General features: G+C 47.0%; 2 protein-coding genes across 2 annotated transcripts in view; both read left to right on the top strand.

Annotated features, from left to right (window-relative positions):
• zgc:110045 (uncharacterized protein LOC664755 homolog) overlaps nucleotides 1-2,341 on the top strand; it is a 16,247-nt gene extending 13,906 nt beyond the window's left edge. The window contains exon 14 of the mRNA XM_048268935.1: nucleotides 2,230-2,341. Coding sequence (XP_048124892.1) covers nucleotides 2,230-2,341 — 112 coding nt within the window. The remainder of the gene's footprint in view (nucleotides 1-2,229) is intronic.
• vwc2 (von Willebrand factor C domain containing 2) lies at nucleotides 2,317-13,042 on the top strand. Its single transcript, XM_048268938.1, has 3 exons — nucleotides 2,317-2,976; nucleotides 5,522-5,651; nucleotides 12,737-13,042. The coding sequence occupies exons 1-3, from the start codon at nucleotides 2,317-2,319 to the stop codon at nucleotides 12,886-12,888; spliced, it is 942 nt and encodes a 313-aa protein (XP_048124895.1). The 3' UTR covers nucleotides 12,889-13,042.

Here is a 13,042-nt window from a genome sequence, read left to right as displayed (position 1 = left end):
TATTATTTTTTTTATTAAAGCTGTGTGCCTGTCACACTTTTTTATAGCATTAAATGGAGAAAAGGGGAAGGGTAAAGCATTATATCATTGGGTGGTGACACTGATCGATCATGCAATTTGATATTAATGCTATACCCCAAAGAGGCACAAAGATAAGAGCCTAAGATAAGTTCCCTAAGCTTGAGCTAATAAAAAAAGGCTGATATCAAAGTTTCTTTAGAAAAACAAGTGTTAGACTGTGCCACCTGGTGGCCGAAATCATTGTCGTTTATCCTCATGAAACTACAATGTGACGTAAGGCTGATGTTTTCGTGCCACCATAACCAAAGTGAACACTCCAGTAGAAGGAGCGCGACCAGCCACCGCTCACTACCCTAGCATCTGACAACGGTATTCTTTCGCCGGTATCAGAGAACATAAAACGGGTCCTACATGCGATAGAAAACCCTTTGGATTTATCAGGAAGAAGGACACGAATAATGAGTCGTTCTATAAAGTATGTTCCTTTCAACAAAATAATTTATACAGCCCAGTTTTTCTAACTATTAATTTCAGGGGCTTAACGCACCAAATCGACTTTTCTCATCACCTGTCAGCATTTGGCAAACTGAACCGAGGACTACTTGGACACAGTCGCGAGCTCACCGGTAAGGTTCAATAACGCACGATTAGTTTTATCGATTGAAAGACAACTTCCCGCAGCATCTCATTGATAATCTTAGTCGGGCATGCAACAACATCATCCTTAACATGTCAATAATTAGGCGAAATTAGAAAAATAAATAATGCGATATAAGTAGCATTTAAAAATCCGATGTCGTTACATTTAGCATCCTTTATTTGTAGGTAAACCGACTGACAAATTCTGTAGGCTACTCATATCTACCGACCAGTCACCATCACGCCCACTTTACACAGCTGCTATATCAGCAGCGCGCTCGCTGGTTCAGTAAGACGTGGAGGCACATATGGTATTTTTAAAAATCAAATCATAATAATACCATCGGAAATAATCAGTTGTTTTACTTTTAAATAATAGCCTACATATCCTGTTGAGTTCCGAACATATGCATCCACCTCAGATGTGTGTCATAGCGACGTTTTTCCTAATTAGGTCTACATTGCTATGCAGAACAAAAGTAACCAATCACCTTCTCGTGCGCATGTATAACTTCTCTCTCTGCTACTGCTGGTATGAGAATTTCATGTCCATTTCGTATTAATCACGGATGTTGCGCGGATGATTGTTTTTCTCAGCCATTTCTAACACATTTGATTGGAGAAGCAACAGTTACCCGCTAAGAACTGCTCTGTATACTAATGCAAATGCAGTTTCAGTTCCACACAACGTGCCAGTCTGGAGTCTTCTGGAGTCTGATTCAGCTGTAGCCTATCAAACGCTGCCGCTGTCTGTGTGGATCATACAGTACGGCAGGCTATAAGCAACCTCAATGAAAGCAGCTGAAAACAAGTCTTAATGCAACTCAAAATTCAGCATTACACCTTATAGAATACCTAATAGACATTAGCCTAATTGAGATGTCTTTAAACATTCGTGAATTGCTTGAGCCTCACACTATTTGTTTCTCTTTTCCATCTCCATTTGGAAAGGCTGGGACCCATTTCCTGATTAACCTCTTGCCACTCTGCTCAGCCGATTAGATTGAATGAATTGATTTGTCCCTCAGTGGCTACCTGAGAGGAGGGGGTGTGAGGGATAGAGTTAGTGAGAGGGGTCGTTGATGAACAGATAGTTCAAGTCTTTGATTCTGTAAAGCAATTTACTTTCATGCCCATCACTTCAGTGGAAATTGATGTATGGAGGTGTTGGTTGGAGATTGGTGTGGCTGAGGCTCTCTAGACTTGTGACTGCACCTTCTTACACCTTTAAAACTTGTGAAGCCTGTCTGTTCCCAGATGGAGAGAGACAGCCACGCAAAAATAGGTTCCCTTGTTGTTGTGTTTGTTGAAGCTGAAACATCCTTCCGCAACCACCTGGAAAAAAAAGAGAATCAATTCGTTGAAACCAAATTCAGTTGCAAAGCATCGATTGGAACAGGGGGTGTGGCGCTGTTTTGTGTGTTTTTCAGACTGTTTTCATACCAAAACTAATCTTGAAAGTGTGCTGTGTCTGTGCTCTCTGGCGTTTGCTTGATTGTCCTCAGCAGTCTTTCCCGCTCTTGAGGCTTTTTTTCAGGCCTGCCTGATTGCCTTTGTCCTGTTTTTCAGATGGACTGGGCTGCACCTCGGATGTGATGCGTGTTATGTGACGCGAGGTCTCAGCCCACCTCACAGGTGGTCGGGAGGGTCGGAGAGATGCTGTGCTCCGTTGCCATGGTGACAGGACTGGTCCTGACTACGTGGTGGCTGATGACGGGCGCTCGCGGTAACCCCGTGGTGCCCCTGCCCGAGGGCGGAGAGCGTGAGCGCCTGGAGCGCGCCTTGACCCAGGCCAAGGAGGGCGCCCTGAGCCCCGGCGCCCAGCAGCGGCTGGAGGAGATCAGTCTCACGGGCGGGCTGGATGCCGGCCGCGGCTCCAACAAGACCACCGGGGGGAGGCCCCGGCCTGGCTGGACACCCCCGAGACGTGGGCCCAACAAGCCCCAGGGCGCCAGCCAGGAGCAACCCTGGGGCGCGCGGGACTCCCTGAAGCAGGGTGACGACGGCCCCACCGGCGAGCCCAACGACGTCTCCATGGACCCCATCGACGAGTACGCCTACCCCGACTACCGGGGCAAGGGCTGTATGGACGAGACAGGCTTCGTGTTCGCCATCGGGGAGACATTCACCCCTGGCCCCTCCACGTGCCCGTGCGTCTGCACGGACGAGGGGCCCCTGTGTGCCAAGCCGGAGTGCCCTAAGCTCCACCCGCGCTGCCTGCGCGTGGACACCAGCCAGTGCTGCCCACAGTGCAAGGAGAAGAAGAACTACTGTGAATTCCGGGGGAAGATGTACTCATCACTGGAGGAGTTCAAGGTTAGATAAGTCTTTACCAGCGACGGCTCTTTCTAGACTCCAATTAATCACTGCCTTGATCTCTGCATAAATTCATTTTTGTGATAAGATAAAGGGCCAGGTGGATTTTCACTGAGCCACTGGAGGTGAGGATATCGTTCTCCAACACCTGTCTGAGCTCATCTCTCAGCTCAGATGGAATTTTTTGGTTGAGTGGAGAGTCCTGTCTCATTGAAATGCTTTAATGGCCAGGCCATACATACCTTGATTCAGTATTGATTCTGTTGGACCGAAAATGACTTCAGTGATTTTGAGCCCTTTTTTGACGGTACCTTTAACAGTGTCTTTCAGTGTTTCAGTCATTACCCTCACATGGGAATGAGGTCTATATTAAAAAATATGATATGAATATTTTATGTGCGGCTTTCTCTCTGAAAGCACCAGTTTGATGTGGCATATGCCCAGGCTTGCAGGCAAGACTTGATATTATTTGCTCTATTAATGTCTAAGTACACTTCAAGCATTCCGCTAAGCCCACCATTTCGACTCTGTGTTAAAGTTGCTTGTAGAATAAACCAATTTACAAATCGTCTCACAGGGATCAGTGCAACAATACTAATTATCTGAAAAGGCCAAGAATATTTATTCAGGACAGTGGTTTATTGATTAGCAGAAGTCTTAGAAATCTTGTCAGTTGTCAAGACCTAACAGGTCTCCACATTTTGCTCTCAAGGCCTTGTGTTTTAATCCGAGATGCTATCTTCTACTCCTTGCTTGCTTGTTTATTTAAACAGTCGCATTTCACCTCAGTTTTATTTTCTTGTTTATTGCATTGTCGTTCCATTACAGTTGAGCTCTGTGGCTTGCAAGCACTTTTATTACTGCAGCAGTCAGCATTAATGTTAGTCACAGAAGACTGGGAAAGACCAGGGGCTCTGTGGAGAGCCCCATCCTAACAGGACCAACTGCACATGCATAATATAATCTTTAAACAGTTAGAGCCTCAGCAAAATGAGGTAACTTTTGCATAATATCTGATCTGATCCTTGGGGCTTGTGTCTTAGGGGGGAACTGTAGGGTAAGACATGATTAATTAATGTGAGAATTTACACCATGCGGAGCCACACAATTATGCATTTATAAGCTGGCTTTTTTTTTCTGCGAGTGCTCAAACCTGTTGTCGAGCAGCGGAACAACACAAGGTTCCCTCAGCAGTCATTATGTGTAGGGATTTGGGTTTTATGGCTGTAAAACATTGGACGGCGTTTTCGCCTGCCATCTCCATGACTGCTCAGCTCTCCAGGGAGGCGAGGAGAGCCACGTGTGGCTGTTGTGCAGAAAAGCCCGATTTCCTTCAGTGGAGATCGCTCATGAGCCGCACGCCTTCTCGCCTGGAGACTACAAACAAAGCAGTGAGCGTAACCTTATGTGCGTTACAGTATGTTTTTTGGGGCGTTAAGTCGCGGCACTGTGCCACACGAATGCTTCGGCCCTGCGTGCTAGAGAGGACGGAGAGAGAGAGACACGGAGAGAGAGAGAGAGAGAGAGAGATCAGAGGGTGAGGGAGAAAGGCAGAGGGAGAGAAAGGGAGAGAGAGAGACAATAGTAGAGCAAGAGAAAGCAGATAGCTGTACAAAGTCTCTTTCACATAGGCCCTTTCATTTACTGATGCACTGAACCTTAAAATTACTCCTGAAATGCTCTCTGAATTTGAAACCCCTATTTAGCCAATTATGTCATTATGTCAACAGGACCTTCTGTTCCTCTGACTCTATATCATAACATCCCAGTTGTCTTCTCACAGACAGCGGGGCTAAAAGGTGTGAGCAATTATTTTACTGTAAGCGCATAGACAGGCTGCATGTGTTCTTCTCTGTGTTTATTTGAGATTGTGGTAATGTTTGCCTGTCTGTGTGTCTGTCTGTGATTTGTCTGTCGGTGTGTCTGTGTGAATCCCTCCATGCGTCCATGGTATTTGTGTATGTGTGTGAGGTTGTGTGGTGAAATGGTGCTTACATGATTTCGTGTGAGTGTTCACCTATGTGTGTGTATGTGTCCATCTTCAATCATGCAAGTGTGTGTGTGTGTGTGTGTGTGTGTGTGTGTGTGTGTGTGTGTGTGTGTGCAATCATTTCCATGCCTACATCCATGTTTTTGAGTGCCTATGTATCTGTGTGCGTGTGTGTCTGTGTTTGGCTGTGTGTCTATGTCCAATCATTACCATGTCCATGTCCATGCCTTCGGGCATGTTGGTTTGAGTGTGTGTGTGTGTGTGTGTGTGTGTGTGTGTGTGTGTGTATGTGCGCATGTGTGTGTGTGTGTGCATACGTGTGTCTGTGTGTGTGCATATGTGCGTGTGTGTGTGTTTGTGTGTGTGTGTGTGAGTGCATGCGTGTGTACATGTGCGTGTGTGTGTGTGAGTGCATGTGTGTGTACATGTGTGTGTGTGTGTGTGTGTGTGTGTGTGTGTCTGTGTGTCTGTGTGTCTGTGTGTGTGTGTGTGTGTGTGTGTGTGTGTGTGTGTGTGTGTGTGTGTGTGTGTGTGTGTGTGCATACGTGTGTCCAGGTGTCCCCCTGTGAGAAGTGTCGCTGTGAGCCCAGTGGTGAGGTGCTGTGCTCTGTAGCTGCCTGCCCCCAGACAGAGTGTGTGGACCCTGAGTATGAGCCAGATCAGTGCTGCCCTGTCTGCAAGAGTGGTGAGTAATGTGCCCTTTCTCCCTCCCTCTCTCCCTCCCTCACCCCCCTCTTTCTTTCTTTCTGTCTTTTTCTCTCTCCAGAATTAGGTCCTCTCTCGCTGGCACTGCCCGCTGCAAACAAACAGCCAGTCAGGTGAAACAGGAGCACCTAACAGATGACTGAGTTCCTATTGCGGTGGGAGGAAAGGGCTGACATTGCAGTAGCCTCCACTGCCACATGAGAACCTTTTCTCTGAGTGATCTGCAATTGATTGGTCTGTCCTGGTCTTCTTTATGAGGAGTCTGAAAGTTATTGAGTGTGTTTTACGACCATCTCTCAGATGTTGAGACATCACACGTGAGAGCCTGGGAATGCAGGGACTTGGCACCCGCATAATGTAATTTGCCCTCATCTTGTTTCCATTATAGATGTAGAAGGGTTTAATATTCAGTAGTTTAGAGTTTATGTCCAAGTCATTAAGTCAGTAATGTGCTTCTGTCTTGCAGATGGTATCCTTGAAGAAACTGTGTTGGTAATTAAACCGTTTCTCTCCTTAATTCGCTGTGACAAGCAGAGAGATGGAAAAAGGTTTCTCTCAACACTCTTGATTCTTAATCACTGAAATGATGTTTAATCACACAGTATAGTATCCTTTAAAAAGGAGAAATATCAAGTATTTATTTTATATCGAGATTTAGTGCTTGGTGTGTTGGTGAAAACGAAGGCATGTGTAAGCATTCCAGTCATGTGCCAATGTGTGTTGTGGCTGTGGTCTGTTATGTACGCTGGAGGCTCTTGGGATAGTGTGTGAGGGCTTCTATATTGGAACACATTATGCTGTCTTAGGAGACATTCTCTGGATCAGGCTTGATTATCTAGAGCTCTCTCCAATGACTTCCGACAGCACGTCCTACATTGTGGCCCCTTGTTTGCTTAGCATGACTCTAATGCAACATGGCACTGCCAGCGACGTTGCCTCCTTCAGCGAAAAGGGATGTTGACTGGGGACATCTATCTCAGCTGAGGCAGTTTAGACTTTGCCCCCTGACTATTGACAAACAAACAAGGGATCACAGCCACGATAGAAGATAGAATTTCTAAATGAGTTTACCTAGCGCCATAGGAAATGTCACCCCAGTACGACGCTTACATTTTTCAACAAAAAAGTCCATGAGATAAGTCAGTCTGATTTTGTGAAGCAGTGGAGCACGGTTTGAGAATATTCAGAGGGCGCAACAGAAGTGCGAGGTCAGCCGTGCATGATGTATTTGTGGTTTTAAGATGGATTGGAGGCCTTCGGGACATGCTCCCTCAGCCACACATTTCCATAGCTGCTGTTTGACGAGTTTTTTAGCACACAACTGAGCACCAGGAAAATCAAGGCAGCTCTCCCCAGTTGGCCAGCACTCCGCATGCGAGCTTGCTCCATATCTGAGGCCTGCGGTGAGTCAGACGCACCAGTTCTGGGAAGCGACCCCTTTTTTTCCCCTCGCGCTGTTGTATTTTTTTTTTTGCGCCTGAGCCCTCCGTAATCGCTGTTTTCTTGTGCGAGCCGAGCGCTGGCGTTTTCAACCCCGGCGTACGCTGACGCCGCTGGCGGTAGCAGTAGAGCGGGTTCAGCGGCACCTCCGAGTCACGGGGGATGCAGGTGTCTGCCGAGTTACAAAGGCCCAGATGCCGAAACTCGACAGATGCTGCGACCTCCTGAGACTGCCGCGAATCTGATGGCTCTGAAGTGAAGACTTCAAAGCCTTGCGACTCACTGACACCGTTTCCCAAGAGCGGGCTAAGTGTCAGACGAGAGGCTGAAGTTATTATGCGCAGTGAATAATTGCCACATGGATTGCACCTGTTCCACCCAAAGTTGACAAAAATATTGGAGATTGGAGTTGTGTGTGAGGTGTAGCTCAGTCAGGACGCCTGAGGCAGTGGGAGCAGCAGTAGAATGATGGATTCATTGAGATAATAAGGATCCCATCAGCAGTTGATTAACTAATACTTGTCCTCTTCTTTCTATAAATGGGACCTTTTTTGACAGGAACATGAAGAGGAAAAAAGTTGCTTGGGCAATAGGATGAAAATGTCTGATATCAAAAAGAGAAAATTGAAGCAGTGGACTTCATTAAGGGGTTTTGGGTGATCATGAAATAGTGAGATCACTTGTCGCATGGGTTTATAAATAGCCACTTTTCTATTCTCCTTTTATCTGGCCTAGTTTGTACTTATCACAAAAATGCCTCCTGGTGCAGAAAGCCTTTTCTTGTTATCTCAGCTAAAGTGTGATCAAGCTGCCTAATTTGTCCAGACCATATGTCTTTTGAATATTTGAAACCACCCCAGTGCCAAGATATACTTCAGATATGGAAATGCAGATGCAATATTAAGGCACCATAAATCACGCAGTAAAAGATCGGCCTGTCACTTCTGTTCGCTTGCTTCTGCCTCACCTTCGCCGTTGTCATCTGAAGTGAGTGTCAAGACACGGGGAGAAAGAGTCCCAAAATAAGGGGGAAAAAAGCTGGGGTTTGACATCTCCATTCTGGGCTCATTAAAGAGAGAGAGCGGGATAGAGAGAGACAGAGAGAGAGAGGGGGGGTGAAGGGAGAGGTAGAGAGAAAGAGAGAGAGCGAGAGACAGCTCAAGCCCATTCATAGGCGGTGAATGGAGCATTATGTTGGGGCGCGGCGCGGTTGCAGGGACGTGTTGCTGGCGCTCTATGCAGAGAGACACTTGAGGAAGTGCCATGGGGAGAGATGAAAGTGAGTGCTATTGCTAACATCCACCACAGGCAGTTGTTCATGAATATCAAAGAACATCTGTGTGAGGAGTCTTTGGGAATGGCAGGGAGAGGGGGAAAGGAGTTTCATATTCACTTTAAACACACAGATCCTCCACCCCGCACACGCACTCATACACACACACACACACACACACACACACAAAAACACAGACACTTCTCAGGGTCTGCCTTGGAGCTGTCAATGTTTATGCGTTCTGCATGGAATAGATGGGCTATTTAATGCTCCACTTAAAAATCCCCCCAAACTGCCTGTGTGCTATAAGGGGAAGGAGCCTGTGCTGTCAAATCGACTTCAGACTCTGCTTTTGGTCATGAATGGCAAAGGTAGTCTGGATTGACTTTCCGGGGCTCATATTTTCTGTTGAACTGGCAACCCTTGTCAGGACCACAGCGTCCAGTCCGGCGAGTGCACATACACATTTCCTCCCTCTACTTACTCAGAGACCACCTTGTTTAGATCACAGCGTGCCGGTTCATGCTGAGGGCCTCGCCGATAGAGCTGTGCTGCTTATGATCTTGCCTCTCACCATCACGCTCTCTTTCTTTCTCTCCCTCTCTTTCCCCTCTCTCCCTGTCGCTCTCCTCCTCGACCCTGGCTCTGGCTGGCCATCGCCTTGGCAACGTGCAGGAAAACAAGCCTCCCTCTGAAGCCTCAGACATCAGGGTCGCGGCTAATCTGGGGAGGTTGTGATAAACAGCCTGAGCCCGAGCCAAAAGCACTTCAAATCATGGCAGGTCAGCTGAGGAGCCCGCCAATGCTGGGAAGGAGATGCCTAATATTCATTTTCAGTGTGGGGGTCGGGGGGTGGGGGAGTTGGCAGCTGGGAGAGGGGAACAAGAGGAAGAATATTCATGGCAGCTCGGGCAAGGCTGCTGAAATGAGGGGGAAAATAGAATTTGAGTACCTAAAACTGCCTTCGACCAGGAGCTGGAAAGCAGCACAGGACGGATGCATATTAGCATAGATGTATTCATCCCTTTTGTTAGAGCCCTTGATTCTCTCTGATAATAGAGGAAAGAGATGAATGCAGATGAATTTGGTGCCGGCCACAGCCAAGCCCAGACCACTGCCCGCCTGCCCCTGTCATGTCACTGTGTTCCTCCCTTCACTCCTCTGCGTATAAGGTCAGCGTGCTCGGAGTAGATACGATCTGTGGTAACTTTTAGAATATTAAGGGGATGTGATGAATAATTATCAGATTACGTAACAAGCGTTTTTGGTGTCACACATCAGCATCAGCGGTAGGATGCTGTCTTTAATACTGCAGAATGAGCAAACTGATCAGACAGCTCCACAGGAGAAACATTCAAACACTGCAACCCTCCCACCACCAAAGCTAATAGACGTGAAAGGGGATGAATATTTAATGCCTGGCAGAAATCACTGCTCCAAATATCTCCAGTCCCTAATAACCAACTTGTATTTCCACAAAAAGCCTGTGTGCTGAAGAATCTTGGGCTAGTGGGAACTATTTTCCTGCATTCTCAGACCTGTGCCCATTACTGCCTGTTTTACACGCTTTAACAGTGGAGCTGCTCTAATAAGAGGTGAGGGAGTTCTCCCTTTCCTGGATGTATGCCCTCGCTCCCTGGGCCATCACAATTAGACCCGAACCTCAGGGAGCTCAAGGAATCTTTGAATGGACAGAAGGGGATTTTCCCCCCAATCACATTCCCATCCTTGTAACCTTTGTAGCTCTGCTTTGATTTTTTTAGGAGGATAAAAAAGCTTGACATAGGGCTTAAGAATAGAGCACAGACTTGTGTGTTCTCTCTCTCTCTCTCTCTCTCTCTCTCTTGTGCACCCTCTCTCTCTCTCTCTCTCTCTCTCTCTCTCTCTTGTGCACCCTCTCTCTCTCTCTCTCTCTCTCTCTCTTCTCTTTTACTTCTGCTTTATGTGGCTGTGTGGTCATTAGTATTGCGGACTCCAGAACATATCTACATATTCACACAACTCCCATATCATCTCTGTATCAGTAAACAAACACACATGCCAGTCACAGTAACAGACACACTTCAACTAATCTGGGATAAAGACGTGCTTGATGAATGCACTGTGACAGAGGCATTTATTTGCAGTGACTTGATATTCATGTGGGGCTTGAAGTGTTCACTGAAACCATTATAAATGCAAGAGTTCTGACGGTTTGACAGCCTCAGCCAAATATTCATGTTGATTGATGTGGCAGAATGCAGGAGTGGAGCCCTTCCCCTCCGTGATGTTGTCCTCTCGCTCCGAGCTCTCTGGCTGTGATTCATCAGCATTTCGAAGCAGCTTTTTAGATGGTGTCCACGCGGCCATTATTTAAATGTAGGAGCAGTAAACAGAGGCTGTCTTGTGCGCCCTTTTGTGGGCCAGTTTTGTGTGCAGACAGCGATCTTGACTGATTACGCAGCTGAGGAGGCCATGGAAGGTTTATTTTTTTTCCCGCAAGTGTCCACTGTACTCGGAGGAGATAACCTTGATTCTTCCCATCCTCCGCCAGTGGCCGGGAGAGCAGGAAGGTGTCCTTTGTGTCTCTATAGACCCTTTCAAGAGAGTTCCATTATCAGCATCATAGTTGGCCCCACAAGGCTTCCGTTTTAACATTCCATATGTTATCTTAATGCAGAGGAAGTAGATTGGGAACCAAATAGAACGTTCAAGCATTGTTTTTGTTTTTATTGTTGAAAGGGTCCATAGCTACCTGCATCGCTGTGATATTTCACAGGATTTCACAATATCGTGAAACTTTTATATTATGGTAAATGACCAGTCTTTATGGGAAATGTCTAGAGCAGTTTGGCCCAAGACTATAAATGGGGAAACAAGCAAGGTACATTACAAGTTGTCTCTCCAAGGGCAGCCATTGTCTTGGAGCCTGTATTACTCACACTGTGTGAGAGAAGTAGATGAGTTGTGACCGGAATGGAGTGCAGGCAGTAGGAGGCCATACACAGTGTATTTTCTCTCCATCATTCATTAATTTTTCTCGCCCTCCTGAGAATGAAGGATCCTGTCCTCTCTCATGATACCCCCACACATGGGTTCGAGGACATTTGCTCAAATGTCAGGGAACCTCCTGTGATCAGATTTAATAATGTGTCATTAGTGTTTTTATTGTACTCGCTGACATTTCCCAGATGCTTTTCTCTGTATGGACCCTTTCAAGAGAGTTCCATTATCAGCATCATAGTTGGCCCCACAAGACTTCCTTTTTAACATTCCATATGTTATCTTAATGTAGAGGAAGTAGATTGGGGCCCAAATAGAATGTTCAAGCATTGTTTTTGTTTTGATTGTTGAAAGGGTCCATTTGATTGAGAACCATTTGAGTGTAGGGCTGCTCCGCCCAAGTGTGCCGCTGGTTCTGCTATTCTTCAGGAAAGGGCTTTCATGTCGGGTTCATTTATGTATGATTTAAGGTGTCTTGAAAAACTTGAGACACAAAAAGAGAATTAAAAATAAATGCAAGGTAAGTACTCTGTATGTACGCCTATGGACAGGGAGCCCACCCGCTGAAATGAATCTGCAATAAGTCCTCACGGCGAACACCCCTGAAGAGAGAGCTACTGGGCTCTCAGAGTGCTTAGGAGACATTTGCTGGCCATAAGTAGCCTAATGGCATGAATCCAATTCGGCTCTTCCACCAAAGAAATGAGCATTTTGCACGCACCCTTTCACAGCCGCACAACCTGTCATTAGCTGCAGCCTGGAGCAGGAGAAATGAGTTGTGAAAAGCTCTCGGCCTCTTTTCCTCTTACACCTCTCTCCCCTCCTCTCCCCTCCTCTCCTCTCCTCTCCTCTCGCGCCTCTCAGGCGCAGCCGCTGCCTGTCTGCTTTTTTGTGCCATCCTCCGGGAGCGGCCATTAGTTCTGCCGACACTTGTGTGTGAGAGGGATTTGAACCCCCCGGCTGGCTGGAAGGCTCTCGGCTCGGAGGCTGGAAAGCGTCCAGAGCCCGGAGCCCATTTTCCCCTGACTCACAGTGCAGAGAGGCTCAGACTCTGGGATTAGAATGAAACGCGATAGATGTTGAACGTGGCAGTTGGACGCTGGAGAACCTAGAGAGGTAGAGGCTGTCCTCAAGCACGTGTGTCCGAGAAACTGTGACACTCTGTCCACGCTTCATTTAAAGATATCTGTCAAGACTGACACTCTCCTGCACACTGAGATTGCTTCACACCACATCCTGTTTGTTTTAAGCAGAATGGATGTAGTACTGGCATGGAGCTCAGATGATGCTGCTGTTACTGCTGTTGTCCACTATCGTGCATCATGTTTGTCTGTCACTGTTTTGTTATTTTTGTTTTGTTTTTCTCCCAGGACCCAACTGCTATGCGGATACTGCGGTGATTCCAGCCGGCCGTGAGGTAAAGATTGACGAGTGCACCATCTGCTACTGCACGTACGAGGAGGGCACATGGCGCATCGAGCGGCAAGCCACCTGCAGTAAGAACGAGTGTCGACGCAGATAAAGCCGAGAGCATGGCATGGGTGACAAGCTGCCCATCATGCATACATACATAACAAACCACTCACACACACACACTCACACACATACACACTCAGACAGACATGGAAACAAACACACACACAGACACACACACTCACACATACACAGTCAGACAG

The sequence above is a fragment of the Alosa alosa genome, chromosome 18, assembly GCF_017589495.1.
Source record: "Alosa alosa isolate M-15738 ecotype Scorff River chromosome 18, AALO_Geno_1.1, whole genome shotgun sequence".
Classification (NCBI taxonomy): domain Eukaryota; kingdom Metazoa; phylum Chordata; class Actinopteri; order Clupeiformes; family Clupeidae; genus Alosa; species Alosa alosa.
This window is presented reverse-complemented; position numbering and strand designations above follow the sequence as displayed.

Coding starts and splice junctions, on each gene's coding strand:
- vwc2 (XM_048268938.1), top strand. CDS start 2,317: ATGCTGTGCTCCGTTGCCATGGTGACAGGACTGGTCCTGACTACGTGG. Junction 2,977..5,521: donor CATCACTGGAGGAGTTCAAG/GTTAGATAAGTC, acceptor ACGTGTGTCCAG/GTGTCCCCCTGTGAGAAGTG. Junction 5,652..12,736: donor CTGCCCTGTCTGCAAGAGTG/GTGAGTAATGTG, acceptor TTTTTCTCCCAG/GACCCAACTGCTATGCGGAT.